Source organism: Dermacentor albipictus, chromosome 1 (assembly GCF_038994185.2).
Source record: "Dermacentor albipictus isolate Rhodes 1998 colony chromosome 1, USDA_Dalb.pri_finalv2, whole genome shotgun sequence".
In the NCBI taxonomy this organism is placed as follows: Eukaryota; Metazoa; Arthropoda; class Arachnida; order Ixodida; family Ixodidae; genus Dermacentor; species Dermacentor albipictus.
The window spans coordinates 143,664,393-143,684,272 of NC_091821.1; the positions used below are offsets into that span (position 1 = coordinate 143,664,393).

The following is a 19,880-nucleotide window of genomic DNA, read 5'->3' on the forward strand; positions in this document are numbered from 1 at the left end:
ACACATTGCTAAAACACCGCCAAATCAATCTTGAGACTTGACAGCTATTCGGCGGTCAACATTTTGCTGAATTTTTCACTCCTTTCGGACGGCGGTAGTCATCGGCATCTCCTGGGGTGTGAAGGCCAGTTTGCACATCGATTCGGTGCCAGCGCGATCAACTCGACATGCGTTCAGTTGCCACCATCTATAACAACGGTCACGCGTTAGTTCAACCTTTGTTTAGACTGATCCAGGGACCAGAAAAGGGATCCGGTTCGTACTCAGCAGGCCTGTATGCTCGTGGAGCGTGTTGCGGGCGGAGACAACGCTATTTGTGTTGAAAATTTCCTTTTGCTTCATTATTTCCTCGAGTGACGGCTCGTCGCGACGCTGACATATCCTTGGAACCATACACCCGTGATATAGGTTACATAAGGTGCAAAATGAAATCATGCGAAACAGCGTCCATGACCAAACCCGGCAATGACCGTTAAAACCATAATATGAATGTCACCTGTTACCTCATCTGGTTTTTCCGTAATTGTACAGCACTTTCCAGCAAAACTGGCAACTGGAAACAAGAGTCGCAAGGAGTTGAGAAATTAAGCCACCTACTAAGGGAGAGAGCCGAGGCAACAGCCAAACAGGAAAGAAAAACGAAAATTAACATATTTAACCGTTGCTTGTGGAACCATTGATGGATCGACATCTTTTTATTTAAAAAGAAGTAGAGAAAACGCCGCCAGAATTGGAGTATGATTCCGTGTGTTTTGAATGACGCTTCTACCGTTATCAGTATATAGCCGCCTGACATAGCTACCACTTCTGAGCTATGCTTACGTGGGTGTTTTTCTAACCTTTCGCGGTGGCCACAGTACGTCTAGAACTGCAGCGTCCTGCGCTCTATGCGGTTGTACGGGACTGGCAGCCACGCATCGTTACGCAACTTCAAAATAACAATACGAGTTGGTTTTGACACTCAACTTGGTAGAGCAGCAAACGACGGACCCAAAAGAACTGTGATTCTTCCGTAAATATATATTTATCTGTATGTCTTCCAGAGCTAACTAAAAAAAAAAGCTACTAGAGATCTTTATTTTACACTTTCACTTGTTTACTTGTTCTTGGCACTGCACGTCCTGCGGGAGTCCGTTTGATGTCGTTCCTTGTTTGTCAAGCAAAGGAGAGGTCTATCTCACAGGCGTATACCTGTGAGGTGCACATTATTTAATTTCTCTTCTGCGGATTTACGCGTTCTTGTAGCGAACGGTGGGCATTATTCACATTTACGCTAGTGAAGGTACCCCGCCCCTCTCATTTGAACAGAAAAGTTACCTTGGGTTAGGTTAGGTTAGGTTAGGAAGAGGTACCCCCCCCCCCCCCCCCGAAAAAAAATCCTGGGTACGTGCCTGCTGTGCAGTGCCATCTAATTGTCGTCTGACCTGTACTCGCTTTACTACGATGTATTTCACAGTGACAGAATCTTATATGGATCCAAACAAAAAGGTGGTGGTGTCCTAATTATCGTTGACGGATCCCCTAAATGTGTAATGGCGTTTTTCACTGGTCGATCTAGAGCGGCCGCCGAAATCCTCGAGCGAGCGCTCGAGTTTCACAAATCCGAATCGGCCAGCGGAGCGCCAAAACGCTCCGCGGAGGAACACACAGGAAGTGTGCGTATGTACACGTCACACAAACCGGTTCCAGAGACCATGCCCGACTTCCGCTCTGTATGTTTCCACGGCAACCAAAGTCGCCGGGCCCTGTGCGTAATTTGACCGAGGCAGTCGCAGAGTCCGTCATTTCCATGTCGGGCCCGCAAGGATTGCGCATGGACAACGTACATAGAAGACTTCGTACAGCACCTGCGTCACCTCGTAATCGCTGTCGTCCGAGCCCTCATCGCTAAACGCGAGCTCTACAGCAGCACCAAACCCCACCATTTTGCGAAGCAACACAATGTTGCGAGTACCGACCGGGTACCGATTTCGGTTGAAGACGGAAGTGACGCGAGCTATTTGCGCCCGAATCCGTGCCTCGGTGGTGGAGCAAGTGAGAGCGATTCGGCGCGGAGCGAGTTGATCCGAAACGATTAGCGCAAAGCGCGAACCCGCTAGCAGATCGACCAGTGAAATTCGGATTCATTGCCACGGAGCAAGAAATCCTGCTCCGAATCGACCAGTGAAACGCCATTAGACATCTCGGCCTAGAAACTGTACGAGAACCTGGAGCTTTTTATGTACCACCCAACTTCAATCCTGACATCACATCACATGAGGTCATCACATCTACTGAACACGTGACCACGCATATAAAGCGCCAACTACTTATTGCAGTTGCTCCACCTATCCAGTGGAGCAATTACACCTTTTCCCACTACAATAGTTTCACAGGAAACAAATGCAGCTCGTTGTTCGATTTCCCAGTTTTTAATTCCCTTTAGCAGCACAACTGAGAACTGTCGCGGTAATGTTTTAGACCTGTGCCTGCCAAATGTACAGAATGCAACAGTGCAACAGAATGCAACTCTGACATTTCCCTTTTTCGGTCTGACAAGTTTCACCCCCCCCCCCCCCCATGATATCCACATCCTTCTCGGCCTTACGCTATAACCGTTCAGATTCTATCAGGAAGTTCCCCCGCTATGCTTTCAAATCTGGTGACTACGTAGGCCTTATGAAGTTTTTCTCTACCGTTGATTTGTCTCTCATTACTAGTATATGTGACGTCGACGAACAGCTCCATTGGTTTAACGAGGTAGTTCTAGGTGGTATTCACAACTACATACACCAGTACAAGCCTAAACTACGTAAATTTCCTCATTGGTTTTCTGCGTAACTTAGAACTGCTCTAACAGCGTAAGGGCATGCCCATAGAAAAGCCATAAGTCCTCAGCCCAACAAATGTATACGCAAATTGAGAAAGCGGGATCACAAGTCTCGCATTGAATCATTATAGAACAGCACCTCTAATGGGCCGGCGGACTTTTGGAGACACTTTGGTATTCGCTCTAGTAAACGTGGAGATAGCAAACAAGGAAAATTGATTCAACAGTCATTACCAGGACTGATGTATGCAGATGATATTGTATTAATGGCTGACAATACAGAAGATCTGCAGGGATTGATGGACATATGTGGTACAGAAGGAGACAGATTAGGCTTGAAGTTCAGCATAGAAAAATCAGCAGTCATGATTTTTAATGATAACATCTGCGGTGGGAATAAAATACAGGAGGCCACGCTTGAGATAGTTGATACGTACAAGTATCTTGGGGTGTGGATAAATAATGGAATTCAGTATCTGACAGAGTACGAAAAATATGTAACGACCAATGGTAACAGAAGTGCAGCGATTATAATGAGTAGGGCACTGTGGAACTACAACAGGTACAAGGGATATGGAAGGGGGTAATGGTTCTGGGCCTGACTTTTGCCAATGCAGTTCTATGTTAACAGCAGAGTACCGGGCACAGTTGGAAACTAGGCAACGTGGTGTGGGTAGGCTCTCTCTGGGAGCACATGGCAAGACACCAAATCTTGTGGTGCAGGGGGATCTGGGATGGTATTCTTTCAAGGGCAGAGAGGCTAGTAGCAAGATTGTAATTAAGGAGCGATCAAGAAAAATGGGTGAAATGCGGTGGGCTAGGAAGGTTTTCAGTTACTTATACACGAGGAATGTTGACACAAGGTGGAGGAAGCAAACTAGAAATTTGTCAAGCAAATACTTGGGCAACAGTGGGGGGACAGGTAAGGAATCATCCATCAAGAAAAAGGTTAAGGAGACAGAGAGGGGTAGGAAAACAGAGATGCAAACTAAATAAGCATTAGAGACATACATGACGTTTAAGCAAGAAATAACTAAAGAAAATATTTACGATAACTCTAAAGGAAGCTCATTGTTGTTTGAGGCCAAGACAGGTGTACTGCAGACTAAAACGTACAGAGCCAGATACCACGAGATAGACTTGTTGTGCGGGGCATGTGGAGAGGAGGAGGAAACGGCTGAACACCTTATACTTGCTTGTAAACACCTTCACCCTGCAGTTGAATGTAATGGGGAACTATTCAAAGCTTTGGGTCTTAAAGACCGTGAAAGTAAAATAGACTTTGAACAGGTAGAAATAACTAAACGGAAGCTATCTGATTGGTGGATAATATCACCACAAAAGTAAAGGAGTAAATACATAGGTATGCATGCATATAGTACCATTCAAGGCTAGGTGGTGCGCGCCGCTGCCATCCGATTCAAAGGGTTGAGCCTCATTCATCCATCCATCTATCCATCCATCCATCCATTTTATCTTACAAACTAAGCATTTTTATTACATAAAAAAGAGGGCAAAATTATCATTGCTAATGAGATATTGTACTGTTTGTTAGTAAGTTTATCGTTTCTTCGTCATAAACGCAAATAGCGTTCAGCATCATCGATCTTTCACGTGACCTCTGGCCTGGATTTTAAAATTTTACTGGTATTTTCGAGTGCGTGGTGGCACGGATTCATTCGTTCGTACACTCAGACTGGCTGCTTCTTTGTTGCTAAAACTAGCTTATTGTGCTTCGATGTCTCGCGTTATTTAACTTGGGGTGAAGGGACGTGTTTGCAAGCGGACATGTAAGCCCGAAAGTTGGGTTTTGGTCGTGAGCCATTCGGAACACGTGTGCATCGAAACGGGAGCTGGATTTTGCTGAGGCTGACAACGGCAATAACGGTGAGTCATTTAACACCGCTGTTTGAATCGTTATATAATATCCGTCTCATTAACTTACAAGCGGGGACAAGTTAACAAAATATATCCTGCATTACATATGGGCAGTCAGCATCTCAGTTGCTGTTTCCTAAATAAACCTTTACTTGCGAGGCTGTCGTTATACACAATCAGGAAAGAAAGAGCGATATCGAAACGTGCGTCTCATTTTTCATCTTATTGTAGCCGTGGTCACAGGTGACTGAGTAGCCTTATCAATATACATATAAAACTTTTTTTGCGAGTCGGCCGGAAACTTCTATCGTCCACAAAACTGAATAATCCTTTGGTAAAATGAAGTGAAAGTACAGAATTTAATGTATTAAACAGTTGCAAGCATGATAATTCACCCATATTTCGTGCTTGTTGGTTCCAAATGTTCTTGCTGTTCAGTTTGGTTTACCGTAGGGCATTTATGTTTGTAGTAGTGAAGCGGTGCATCACGTTCATGCAGAAAAATAATGCATCAGTTCTAATAGCTTCACGACTTTCATGCATTTGCTTGTGGAACCAGCAGCGTGATCTCTTCTAGTATATAAATGAACGCACAAATGTTTTCATTTGTGATCTTAATAATACTTAAGCTGTTGACGTGCATTGTAGTTAGGTAGACATCAATTTTATGGACAATAGCAATATTTATTTAACAAGCTGCTTAAGCACCCTAGAACAGACAGTGTACATTTGCATGTGTTCTGTAGTCACAAATCATTACAATATATATGTCGCACCTTTTTGCATTTCATTGCAAACTTGTGCTTTTTCAATTTCTGATTCAGTCAAAATTTCTGTTCCAGACATGCAGTAATGAGGATGGCACCCGTATAAAGCAACACACTCCACCCACTAAACAGAAGCTGCTGCCTGCTACAACAAGGCCATTGTGTGTACGCTGGCTGCTACTAGAAGGTAAACAACACATGGTTCAGAAATAAATATGCTTGATATATGCTGTATTGGCTTGCTGTTTGCAGCAGATATGAATGTTTGTTCATATTTATGGTTCAGTATAATTGGTTCGAACATAAAAGAAAACACACATGAATTTGGCTAATCTGTGCTGTATCTCATGTGTCACTGTTCCGCCCCAACAGAGTCCATGCCAAGCACATTTTGGTCATCACAGGAGCTCTAATCTACACCAACAGAAAGGGGCTGGAGCTGAATTTGCAAGGCTTTTACACCATGAACAAAAGCGCACGCAGAAGAAATTGGATGAGATATCAAGTCTGCAGAGGACTGTGTCAAGACTGAAAAGAGCTTCAGCCACCATTCCACCAGCACGGACATTTGGCTGAGTCATCGAGGTAACTCAAAAAGGACTTTCAAGAAATTCTTCGTCTTCAGATGCACCTGCAACTTCTGACCAAGCATGGACGACGCTGGCCAAAAGAGTTCCGTCAGTTTGCCCTTAATCAGCTTCCTGGCCATGTCAATTCCATTTGTGTCAAGTGTAATTTTTCTTCTATAAATGCAAGCTTTTTCATTGCCCATTCTCGTTAGAGACCATTCATCCTCATCCAAACATAAAGGTCAACCGATTCTTCGCTCATGCTTAATACCAGTCACTGTCTAGTAGCCTAACATATCTGTAGCAGTATCTTCTAGTGTATGTTGTCATGCACAATTGCTCTCCTGAAATAGCTGATGCAGCATTGGCACGTGTCTGGCATTAACCTACACACCGTGTGCTATGCACCATTTTACTTTTCTTGATGTTTTTAGGCTTCAATGATTGCAGAGCAGAGTGGCTTCTCTCTTGAATGCAAGCTTTCTCATTTTCCATATTCCTAGTCTTGTTGATAATTGCTCTTGCTCCTCAATATCTTGGGCCTTTGCACAAGCTACACTGAAGTGATTGATTGCAGAATCTGGTTTTGCTGCCCCACTTGGTTGTGGGACAGCCGGGTTACGTTTCTTGGATGTGGGGGCCTGGTCAGTTGCATTGGGAAGCAGTCTCTCGAAGTAAGCATTTGCTTCTGCAGTCCGCACAGCGACATAGACTCCGAGTATACACACACCGTAACTGGTGCTCCCCGTTCATTCTTTCCTGCTGCAGCCATGGGCAAATTGTGCTTTTGACCTACCTCGGCCATGATTCGCTCAAAACGGAGACCAGCATATGTGCTTACATGGTTCGAAGTGTATGAAGTTGATAGCCGTATGGGTGGAAAGGCCCGCAAAAATGGCTGCCAAAGGTGATGCCCATGAAAGCGACTTCCCATATTGAGACAAAGTGGGACACCAAGTGTGAGCCACACATTAGCGGCCCTCCAAAGAAAATAAACGTGCAGGTTGGAAAGGAGTTAACGCTAAATTGCTGGGTAGTCCATGTTGCTGTGTTGGTTGCGGCAGCAGATGCCTGCGTCACCCGATTGCTTCGCAATGGAAGTTGCTCATCTTCAACGGCAACTGTCGGTTCAAACAGGTGCGACGCTCTGTCCAATCTGTTTGTACCGCTGGCTGTCGCTCGTTACCCGACTACCACATGCGACGAAGGCAAGCATTATGCCTGTAGGTAGGCGGCTGAATGTAACCTAAGAGACCCGTGTATGTGAATGCTCACTGTTGCCATATGGTTCGCAGCCAATGTATAATGTATTGTCTGAACCTCATGCGGTGATTGATTGCTGTTTAATTTTGCTGTTATCTCACTTGGTTACGGTCGCTGTGTTATGTTTTTCGTATATGGTGGCCTGGTCAATTGCATTGGGAAGCAGTCTCTCGAAGTAAGCATTTGCTCCTGCAGTCTGCACAGCGACATAGACTCCCAATTTACACACACCATGATTCGTGCTCCGCATTCACCCTTTCCTACTGCAGCCATGGGAAAATTGCGCCTGTGGCCTTTCTCGGCTGCGATTAAGCAGAAACGGAAACCAGCATACGTGCTTACAATGTCTGATGTGTATGAAGTTGGGTGGAAAGGCTAGCAAAAGTGGCTGATGAACGTGATTCCCACAAAAGCGACTTGTCCATATTGGGACAATGTGGGACACCAAGTTTGAGCCACACATTAGCGGCCTCCGAAAGAAATAAACGTGCAGGTTGGAAAGGAGTCAATGCTAAAATGCCGGGTAGTCCAGGTTGCTGTGTAGGCTGTGGCAGCAGATGCCTGCGTCACCTGATTGCTTTGCACTGCAAGTTGCTCATCTTTAACGGCGACTGCCGCTGCAAAGAGGTCGGACACTCTGTCCAATCTGCTTGCGCCGCTGGTTGTCACTCGTTACCAGACCGCCATGTGCGACGACGACGGTGAGCCATTTACGAACTCGTGTCATGATTCCAGCATATCTCGACATGCAAATTTTATTTCTGCTATTGCACGAGAATGTACACTGCTTGTGTTCTGCCCATAAAGTTGCACGTTCTGTTCACTCACTTGTGGCTTGTTTGTATGGGTGTCAATAGAGGCTTTTTGGTCTCCTGGCAATTAGAACGCACCAGCTACGCGGAAGCCAAGGCATTGAGACATGCCGCATAGCCAGCAGGGCAAGTACGACACGTACCAGCGTACACTACCCGTACGTAATGAACGAACCTTTACCTTGCCGAGCACTTCACAAAGCTCATGCATGACAGTCATGGAGGAAAACAAATAGCAGGGCCTACAGTAGAACAAATGTAGCTTAAAGGAATGTGTTGCTGGGCTAGTTGTAGTTGGTTCATACTTGCAGGTTTTAACAAACGCAAATAAAACCTGAAAGTATCAACTAACTAGCTCAGCAACACATTCTCTTAAGCTACTTCGTATACTGTAGTCATGGGCAATTTCAATGCAAATGCAGGGAAATGGCAAGCTGGAGGATAGGCAAACGGGAACGATGATATTGACTCTAGAAATAGTAGAAAACATAAGCTGGTAGAGTTTGTGAAAGGGAATAATTATGAATAATGAATACCTTATTTTGAAAACACAGTAATAAGGTAGACCTGGAAAACTTCAAACAAGGTAGCAAGAAATTAAATATTTCACACTTTGTGACAATTGCAGCATTGTGCAGGGTGTAGAAGTGTTCTGTATACTAAAGTGCAGTACTAAAAGCCCAGTGAGCTGCAGGACATCTCTAAATTCCGAAGAGAGAAACAAGCTGTGCCAAGCAGCAAAGGACCTAATAAAGGAACACACCAGAGCATAGAAGTCTCCAATTCCAATCATCACGTAATGTTGGCTAAACTGCAAAAACTGATCAAGAGGACAAGTGACGTTCCAAATTATAACACAGGAATAGATTGAGGAAGCATAAAACCAGACTTGCCATCAACAGGAACATGTATATAGTCAAAGATAAGTGGGGCAATGTCATAAGCAATTGCAATGATATAATAATAAGAGCAGTGGAAGAATCCTACACTTAACTGTACAGTGCCCAGAACAGCCATATATGTATTAAAGATAGGATGCAGTTGAAAAGGAGAGATTGAAGTTCTATGTGTAACTAGGGATGAGGTTAGAAAGGCTTCTCAAGAAATCCACAGGGGAAAAGCAGCAGAATAAGACGGAATAACAGTCGCTATGACAAAAATTGGCGAGGATATTGCACTCGGAAAGCTTGCAACTCTTTATATGGAATGCCTCACGACTTCAAAGTATGTCAGAGACAACTTGCAGTTTGCAGATGACACTCTCCTATTCAGAAATTCTGGAGATAACTTACAACAAATGATTGGAGATTTATTTGGTGAAGTCTACAGGTAGGTTTGAAGACTAATATGCCGAAGAGTAAGGTACTGTTCAATAGCCTGGCAAGTGAACAAGAGCTCTCGACTGGTAGTAAGCCTTTAGTAGCTGTGCAAGAGTACATTTACATAAGCCAAGTAAGTACCAGTCACTGGGGACCCCAAATCATGATACAGCAATTTTAGGACAAATATAAAAAATGGGTGGGAGTGCGTATAGCCGGCACTCTCAAGTCAAGACCAACAGCATAATGGCATTCTTGAAAAGTATACACTCAATACATTCTACCAGTACTAGCCCATGGGGCTGAAACCTGGAAGATAAAGATTAAGAAGCTAAGAACTGCACAACGAGCAATGGAATAAAAAATTGTACAGTAGTTGTAATGCTAAGAGATGGGAAGGTAACAGTATGGATTAGAGAGTAAACAGATACAGCTGATATTCTAGTATATTTAAGAGGAAGACTCGAGCTGAGCAGATCATGTAATGCCTCGTGCAGAAAACTGACAGTATAGTAGAACAACAGGATGAGTGGCAATGGAAACAGAAGCACAGCACAAAATTAGGTGGTGAAATAAGATAAGAGTTGCAGAATTTGAGCCGGCTGATGCAAGACAGGAGTAACTGGACATCTCTGCAAGTGGCCTTCATCCTGCAAGGAGCCTAAATCCTATGACGATGATGATTACTGGCTAAAATTGTAGAATCAAAAGCCATACTGACTATTTTACTCACTGTATTTTGTTGTTTTCTTTTTATTTTATGTAACCAATTGTAAAGCTTTTGGCCTTCAGCACTTAATAAACATTACAGAAGCTTATGTATTAATTGATCACATGCTTTTTTCTACTATCCCAAGAAATACCAGCAGTTACCAGCCATTTGAAAACACATAAAAAAAACGAAAACAATAAGGGAAAATGAAGAAGCAAGTCACAAGGCAAGCTGTCGCATAGATCTGCTTTCTCTGCAACAATATGCGTGCAAAGCTACAATATTTTTACCTTCGACACACACACATACAGACCTGTATGGTTGTCTATGCCTATTGTACTGCAGAAATTTTTTTCTGCTTGTGATGGTTGAAATGGTAAACAAGGTGAATACACCTGGTAGTGAAGCCTCAATAGAAGCCCAAACCTTCAAAACATGGTGGTTCATTGACAGTTCATGGGGCTTAGTGCCATCTGTGTGATGATGGAACACTACCGGCAGAACAAAAAATAATGTATCATTTACTTTTAAAAAAAGAAGTGATGTAATATTTGCTGTCAAAGGTGTGAAATTTATTTATGTGGCCTGCCTTACTTTCAGAGCAGTACTTTCATATGCCCCGCAATTCGCCTCGATCCGTTTTGAACTTTTAGCGCAGAAACCAATGCAGTGAAATGCCAGTTGTATAGCTGTTGCACCAATGAACAGAACATTGTTTCTTCGTGGGACATAAAAAACTTTGAGTGTTGGTCGCAGTGTTGGACGCTGAGTCCATCAGCCAGCACAGCTGAATGAAAGCAGCTAAATTAAACAATTATCTGGCATTCGTAACTCACAACTATTGAATGAACACAAAATGACGATGAAACACACCTCGCAAACAGAACGCCACCATAACTCAGACAAACACTGACAAACAAACAACACAACTTGTGAGAGGGGGCATACAGTATCAGTTGAACTTTACAAGCGTGCCTTTCTGCACACTACAGGAGCTGCATTGCATTTCACTTGATAGCGTAGTGAATGGCCCTTTTTTTAGCAAGCGCTATAAAAGTGGTACTTATTACCCATGATAAAAAGGCATATGTTTTATTCCTCATGATATATATAATTGATTAGGAATTTTATTTTCATTGAATGAGATTAAGTTGTGCCTTAATGTTTTTGATTAAAAACATTTTTTTAGGAATGTTTGTTCCCTCCTCACCTACTCACACTTCAATCACTGCTCCCATAACCGCCCTTGCTGATGTCAGTGACAATTGGTTCTAGACTGCTTACTGCCCGAAGCTTCGCAGCCCATTTCAATCGACCTTGTGGTAAAAATGACTCAATATACTATATAAAAAAATTCAGCTGCTACTTTGTACCCACTGGAGATGATACAAGATTCACCAGCTTAAGCTGAACTTGAACTGACAAGAAGAAAAATTTGTATTTCACTAAGCAGTTTCTTTAATTATTCAACTATTGTTAGCATAAACTGAAGCACTTAAAATACCAAAACCAAAATATGACTGGTGCGTATTAATAAGGGTGATTTTGACATTAATTTTACCATAATAACCTCCAGAGAAACTGATCCAGCTGTGAGACCAAAAGGACTTCGTGTGATATTTAAGTCTGTAAATTCCTTTAGCTGCTACTTCCTATGAGCCAATTACAAGTAAATATTTTCTTATAATGCTTTATTATAGTGCTATTTCTTTTCAGGAGCCTTAAGTATTGCTACACAGTAAAGTCTTTGCCAGTTGTTTCCAAGAGAAAAGCGCTGACTTTAAATCATATATCAGGCATTTTGTGAAAGCTGCAATCACCTCTTGCACACCACACAACCAGATGTTGCTCTGGCTGGTTTCACTGGTTCCTGCACTCTTTTTTTTTATTTTTAGTGTTAGTGCCTAATAATAAATTTTGAACACAAAATTCCTTCATATCCTATTCTTTTCGAGTGATGTGTCACCTTAAATACAATTTGAAGTTGCCCATATAGACCTAAATCTCCAGCTAACCATTTTCTAATGTAACTGATAGCAGCAAAGAATTGCGGCAACTATTTCATCACCATTTGGGGAAGTTGTGCAACTCTCTGCGAGCGATGATGGTTTCAATAAGGAAAAAAGTAGCAATGATACTTGTAGCGTTCCTAACTAGAACGGCAACAGAAATGACATCATCTAAGTGAGACGGGTGTCGTCCGCCATTTTATTCCAACTTCTTCCTTCTCACTTCTCCCCTAGCACCTTCCTTCGTCTTCTTTCATGCGTCCAGCGCAGACCGCTTCACTCTTCCGGATTTCTTTTAATTACACCTCCTGGGGTAATACTTGAATACGTTTCCAATAGCGGCGCACTCCGTTTGGCCCGAGGCTCCGGTGTACCAGACATTCTTCAATATTCCATGCTGGCATGCAGTCTTAATAACTTGAAATGGTCCGCAATATTTTGAATTTGAGGGCACAGCTCCTTTCCTTACAAGGACATAGTCTCCAGGCTGTATGTCCGGTATCTCGCTACTGTGCCTTTTATCAAAGTTTCGCTTCATGCGGCGCTTGTAGATCTCCTGTTCTTTGACAGTTTTCCTTACTTCTGCAAGTTCGAGGTTCTCTAGGAGACCTAGCTCACGATCTGCAGGAAGTATGGGCGCTGTACCTGAAGTTACAAAATGAGGTCTGCAGCCTAAACTCGTGGTGTATGATCTGTTGTGATGCTTCACAGCGGCCTCGAGACAGCACTTCCAGCCACCGGCAAAGTCTGGATACATCTTCAGATACTGTTTGATGTCTCGTATGGCACGTTCCGCTAGGCCGTTTGCTGCCGGGTGGTATGGAGAAGAATACCTTATCATGATGCCGTGCTCCTGGGCCCACTTTGATAATTTGGCACTCCGAAAAGCCGGCCCGTTGTCGCAGACGAGCGTCTTTGTGTGTTTAAAACACTCAGCTTTGAGGAGGTCTATTACGCTGTTTGCGTCTTCTTTGCCAGCTTTAGCCGCAATCGTCCGTGTGCATTCATCTATGGAGAGCAAGAAAGCTTGCGTTCGCTTGACTCCTTCCCCCTTCTTTTTGAGCTCCGCGAAGTCCAAATGAATTACTTCGAACGGGATGCTTGAATATTCAGGGTTTGTCATAACGTCTGTCGATTGCTTGAATTTAACTTTGTTCACCTGGCAGAGGTGGCATGTGCGGATGTAATGGCTGATGTCGTTTTTCATGCCCGGCCATGTGAATCTCATGAGCAATTTCTTATAAGTGCGCCAGAAGCCATCATGTCCACCCGATTCAGGGGTGTCGTGGTATAGATGAAGAATCCTTGGAATCATAGTTGGTGGTACGTGATACCTTCCATTGATAAACTGGAGCTCTTCTGTACCTTCCCATAGCTTAATATGATTGATTGTATCTGGGTTATTGCTTGATTCCTGTACAAGTAATCTTGATAGTGCGTCAGCGTCAGTGAGGAGTGGGCCAGGACGGTGCGAAATTACGAAATCAAATTGTTGCAGATAGTTCACCCATCTAGCAATGCGGCCTCTTGGCTGGGCCATGCTCAGAAGTTGAGTCAATGCTTGATGGTCCGTGAAAAGTATGAATTTGGCACCTTCCAGGTAAGTACGAAAGTACTGCACAGCTTTTAAGACGGCCAGAGCTTCCTTTTCTGTGGTACAGTAATTGATTTCGGCGGGTTTCAGGGTATAGCTGTAGTACCCCACGACGTAGTGTTTGGTTTGATCAGCTTGTTTGGATGGCTTCTGGTATAGAACTGCACCGGTAGCATAATGTGATGCGTCCGTGTTCAGCACGAAAGGCAAGGAAAAATCCGGTATTCGCAAGATGGGGTCCGACGATATTAGTTTTACAAGCTCACGATAGACAGCTTCGCACTTCTCGTCCCAATGAAAAGGCACGTCTTTCTGAGTTAAACGTGTGAGGCACCTTGTTCTCAGTGCGTAGTCTTTGATAAACGCCCGGAAGTGTCCTGCAAGGCCAAGAAAAACGCGCAGGGAGTGCACATCATAAGGCTTTACCAGCTTGGAGATTCTCTCTACCGATTCTTGCTTGGTGCTTTTAGTCTGTCCATCAAACACCCTGCCAAGAAATACTACGGTATCTTGAAAGAACGCACTTTTCTTGAAGTTGACTTTGAGTTGGGCAAGACTGAGGGCATGAAGAACTTTTGAAAGATGACTACGGTGTTCGTCCTTTGTCTTTGAGTAGATGATGATGTCGTCGATGTACACATTGCAAAATGTGCCCAGGTAAGGTTTCAGAATGTCCGTCATAATCTTCTGAAACCACGCAGGGGAGTTTTTCCAACCAAATGGTAGGCGGTTGTACTCAAACAAGTCAAATGGGGTTATGAACGCGGTGTACTTCTTCGTTTCTTCACTTAGTGGAATCTGCCAAAAGCCCTTGCAGAGATCTATTCGTGAAAACCAATGGCAACCACCGGTTTCGTCAATGATGTCGTCGATTCTCGGCATTGGATAAGGTATCAATTCAGTTTGACGATTGAGAGCCCGGTAGTCTGTGCAGAGGCGGAATGTCCCGTCTTCTTTAGGTGCAATAGTGATAGGAGAAGCAAATGGGGATACAGAAGGCCGGATGATACCTGCGTCTAACATTTCTTGCAACTCCTTTTTCAGCCACACCTTTTTATCTCTGGACATATTATAGGGGGTTCTACGAACCACTGTTTTATCTGCGAGCTCGAAAGGAACGACATGGGATTTCATTGCTGGAGGGTAGCTTCCTATGCATATAAGCTCTGGGTACTTAGTCTTGATGTCTTCGTGGTGAAAAATTAGCCTTGATACACTAGGTTCTTCACCAGGATCTTCTGTTCTTATCGTGTCTTCGGCCATTACCTTGTCATCCCAATAGAGGTTCATCTTAAGTTTTTTCATGTCTGGACGGGACAAAAGAAAATCGTAGGTGACATTGGGAATGGCCAATACGTCACTGGTAATAGCATTTCCTTGAAATTCAATAGCCAGGGTTACCCATTCGCTATGCATGGTCACTGACCCATCGTAGGCTTGGACACGCAATGTTCTACCAGCGTGCAGACGACTGGCATCCACTCGAGTCTTGTTGATAATAGATACCGAAGCTCCACTGTCAACGAGAGCCTTCACTTCAATGCCATCTACCTTAATGGGGGCGTACAATAAGCTTGACGACACCAAATATACTGTCTCACTGAAGCTCTTTTTCTGGGGCTTGTGATGCACGGTAGACAGATTATGTGGAAGTAGGTTGCCGTGAACTGCGGTAATTGGTTCTTCACCATCCTCACAGTCATGATTTACGCTTCCCAGAGATTTGTTTATGAAGCTGTGTTCACATTCAGTTGACGGCAACGACTCTAGATTGGAATCAAGTTGCTCTGTTCTACCATCTGGCTGTCTTCTCGATGTAATTCTTGGCACTGAGGTCTGTAGAAAGTTCAGAAGGTCATCAAACGTTCTTGGACCTTTGAGCTGGACATGACAACGGATCTCGATACACAACCCTTGCGTTATCAAAGCTACAACAGCAGAAGACGACAGCTTCGGTTCTGCAGAATACAACAGGCGACGCTTCTCAAGACAGTACTCAAGCAGAGAGCCACCTGTATAACTGAACCGCAGTGCCGCATCCCATCTTTCTACTGCGTTGCCTTCGAAAGCCCCTAAAAAGTTGCTTTTCCACAGTTCCCAACATGTTGTTCCATAATCCATGAGTTGCACGTCATACCATTTTCTGGCTATACCGCCCAAATAGCGGCGCATATGCAAAATCTTTGTGTCGTCGGAGTGCCACAGATTCTTGTCACAGGCGTACTCGAAAAAACACAGCCAGTAGTGTGCATTTTGCGATTTTCCTTCAAAAACATCTGGTTCAACAATACTTCGTGCTGACTGCTCTCGACTAAGCGCTTGGACGAAAGTTCTCATTATTTCGATCTGTTGTATAATGTTCCTTTGCAGTTCCATAACACTCAAGTCTAGGCTCACCTTCCCGGCAGGCGTTTCCTCTTTGAGGGTGCCACGTCGTATGGGTTCCAGAACGAGTTCGCTCAGTGTCTGCAGTTGTAGATTCACTGTCACCGATCCTGTTTGCACGAGGGCTTGGCGGCTGATTGCAGCTTGTTGCAGTACCACGTTGATCAGCGCGGTAGAACTAACTTCAAGAGGAAGGTCCGTCGCTGGCTCACCGTGCACTTGGTATCGGGTGAACACAACAGACTCTGATGACGCCTGGTCGACGAAAAACGTCACCCACATCGCTGGTCTTCGAAAACTGTCGGCTGCGCCAAAATGTAGCGTTCCTAACTAGAACAGCAACAGAAATGACATCATCTAAGTGAGACGGGTGTCGTCCGCCATTTTATTCCAACTTCTTCCTTCTCACTTCTCCCCTAGCACCTTCCTTCGTCTTCTTTCATGCGTCCAGCGCAGACCGCTTCAATACTTAACCATGGCATGGGAGCATAACAAAAAAGATATTGTTGCAAAGGCAATGTGAAGTGCGTTGTTCTCAGCTGCCACTTCCGATTCAAGATGCCATGTCACCTTAGCCAACATAGTGCTGTTGTTTTCTCCACTACTCTGCCAGCACTCGGCAGTTGCTGCTTTTCTCAGATTAATCACAGCGCATCTTGAGTGCTATGCAGTTAAAGCAAACCACCACCATGCAATCCCCACTTCACAGTACCAAAAGCACCGAGCTGTAATTCCTTTATTGAAGTGTTAAGAACTCTGGTTTTAGCAATGTTTCACAGTCAGAAACATTGTTTCTCACATGCGCTTTGTGCTCCATAATGAATTGTTGCTCGTCACAGGGTTATATAAAGTTCACCACATGCAAATAATGCATGTTTAGCAGCTAGGGGTTAACAATTGTGATGTTTAACTGATTGGTCGTTAATACATGAACTCATGAAGCAAGAAGAGTAGTGAGCTATGGGATGAGTTGGTATCAATTAATTCAAGAAGCGAAAACCAGACAAAGTACAGAAGAGATATGGAGCATGTGCACTGTGATATGATATACTTACCACTGTCCTACTCTTCATGCACTTAAGAAAAAAAAAATATCTGTAGTACTGGCAAACGGCATATCTAAGACTGCTGACAAGTGCCTCTGAGAAAGTGATTTTCACAGATTCTGGTACCTATATGCTTGGTACTCATGGCTCACTATTGTTAGGAATGGCCGTACGGGGGTGGCAACGTGCCAGCTTTCAGCCCGCTGCGCGTGTTCCAACCCCCCCAGACGAGGCGCCTTCTGAGAACTACGGATGACAGGCGGCCACGTGGCGCGCGGGCAGCTCTGGAATGTGGTGCGCCGCCGCGCCACCCGGGACGGCGCAAAGTTCTACGAGGCCCTCGGTCGACGACACCGCGGGTTATACCGAGAGTTCTACAAAGCCCTCGAGCGCGTTAGCCTTTGTGTGTGTAGGCCCGAACGCATTATCCTTTGTGTGTGTAGGCTCGAACGTGTTAGCCTTTGTGTGTGTGGGCTGTACTGCGGGGCGGCGGCAAGTTTACCATGATTGGACGCACATTCCCGACCATTCGTGCTCCGTCCACGCCGAACGATGACGTCGAACTATGACGTCAAGCGGAGGCTTATAAGCAGCGTTTGCCGACTGCTAGAGCGTGCTCGTGCTCGTGTCGTGCTCGTCGTAAGGAGCTGAGTGCTCGATGTTATAGTGAGCTGTGTGCTCGAATGCTGTTTTGCTGAATGTTAATCTTGCGGGCTCCATATGGGAGTCGCGCTAGACTGCCAATGCATCTTGTCTTAAAATATGTTAATCCTGTAAATAAATCCTGTTAACCGAGTTCCTCATCTACGACCTCCGACTCCTTCAAATGGTGGCAGCGGCGAACTAGTTCGACGAGTCCTACATCTGCTTGACAGCGGTAGGATCGTCCGACAACTCTTACACTATTCTCCATTTTTTGTTTAGTTGCTGCTGCCCATTCATAATTGTCTACTTCATTTCATGCAAAAGCAACATATCCTTTCCAATGACCGAAGAATTAAAGCATCCAAGCATTAAGCAACCAAACAATTACCATCACAAAAGCATCACTCATCAGTGATTACATTGAACAGTAGAAATCAAGGAGCAACGAAAGGCTATGCCTCTAATTCGAAGTTGGCATAGCAGATGACAAATGATGTTATTTACTTATTACATGAGGGGGTTATTATTTGCCACCATAAAGCAAACCACTGCCACACAGACTGTGCCACTAAAGTGGAAGTGACAACAAGTGGCCACTTGGGTTTTGGCAACTTTCTAAAAGCTTTCTAATGAATAAAGGTGGTTGAGTGCAGGGAAACATGAAGACAAACAACGGTACATTGAACACACAGCCGCTCCTAACAACAATGATCTTTAATTCCTTCCCCGAGCTGAACAAAACTACCTTTAGTGAATGACATCGCAGATCACGTGAATGACTTTACAATCAAAACCAAAAAAGGAAGAACAGAGCACCCAGAAGAACTCGGAAAAGTCAAACTGTCATGGCATGTGCAGAAAATTCCATTCTTTCTCAGTCAAAGTTTCAGAAGTTTTACTGATACATGCATCACCGAAATAGTGAATTTCGTAGGCTTCAATTATTAGGCGAGTGTCTTCACATTTGTTTCTGCTTATGGTAACTGTTTTATTGAAAAGGGAGCTTGCACCCACAGCAGCAGGCAGCTGACCGCCCGCTGCTGCATATCACCCTTTCCTAGCAAAGTGCTATTTTCCAGCACAAGATGTGACAACCAACAAGACAGAGAATAAGACAACAGCACATTTCTAGCAAAGTCATGGCAGCCTCTCAAAGCAAAAGTAAGATGAAGCAAGTACTCACGAATTGTTCTCCTGTAAGCGAGGGGTTTATCCTTCCAGTAGATTGTGAGGAAGTAAACAGGGATTCCAGAGAGCATGATGCCAGCACCAATGGATGTTTCCAGGGGCTGGCTGAAGAATGGCAGCACCACAAGGAACAGCGATATGAGGAAGAACAACACGGGCAGTATGATGTTCACCTGCAAGGCATGATAACTGTGAACCACTCTGACAGCAAGCAGCAAGAATGGTATTTATGCTTACAATAAAAAAAAAAGGTGTGTCCGTGAGTATGTGACATTGTACTGATGACATTATGAATTTAAACCTAGACACAAAACATCATCCAAAGACCAAATTTTCAAATTTCTCAATTTTCATTATAACAATAAATTTTAATTAGGCAGAAAAGATAAGGATGGCTACACTTGTGATCTTCGCATAGGAGGAAGGTTAAGAAATAAGGCTTCAGAAGCTGGTTTAGCTGAAATCGAAGCGACACACAGAGACTGACAGGAGGTAACTTCACAATTTAATTGCATACTTGCTAATGCCAATGAAAAGTATTGGCCATTGCTGAAAAAAGATAGACGCACCCAAATAATTGAAAAATTTATGCTACTCCTTGCATGAATACCAAAATAAACAGGTTCCTCAATATACTTCTCAAGTCGCAAAGTAGACGAGATCTATAGAAAAAAACCCGAGAGAACCTAAGCAGTTACGAGTTGTGTATGCGAAAGCATTAATGTCCAATCTAACGTTGCTGAGGGGTCCTTCGAGTTATGAAATCCTCACGGGCAAGCGAGTCTGTTGAGATGCTTGGCCAACACCTCCTATATAGCACAAAGTCAATGTACTTCGATCCGTGACGTCGTGCTACCTTGCCCTACTGCCATAGAATGCAATGG

The 19,880-nt window shown here is 44.0% G+C and overlaps 1 protein-coding gene across 2 annotated transcripts in view; it reads right to left on the bottom strand.

Moving 5' to 3' along the window:
- mnd (L-type amino acid transporter minidiscs) overlaps nt 1-19,880 on the bottom strand; it is a 118,383-nt gene that overhangs the window by 5,551 nt on the left and 92,952 nt on the right. For both annotated transcript variants that reach the window (XM_065429512.1, XM_065429511.2), the window contains exon 9: nt 18,992-19,169. In XM_065429512.1, coding sequence (XP_065285584.1) covers nt 18,992-19,169 — 178 coding nt within the window. The remainder of the gene's footprint in view (nt 1-18,991; nt 19,170-19,880) is intronic.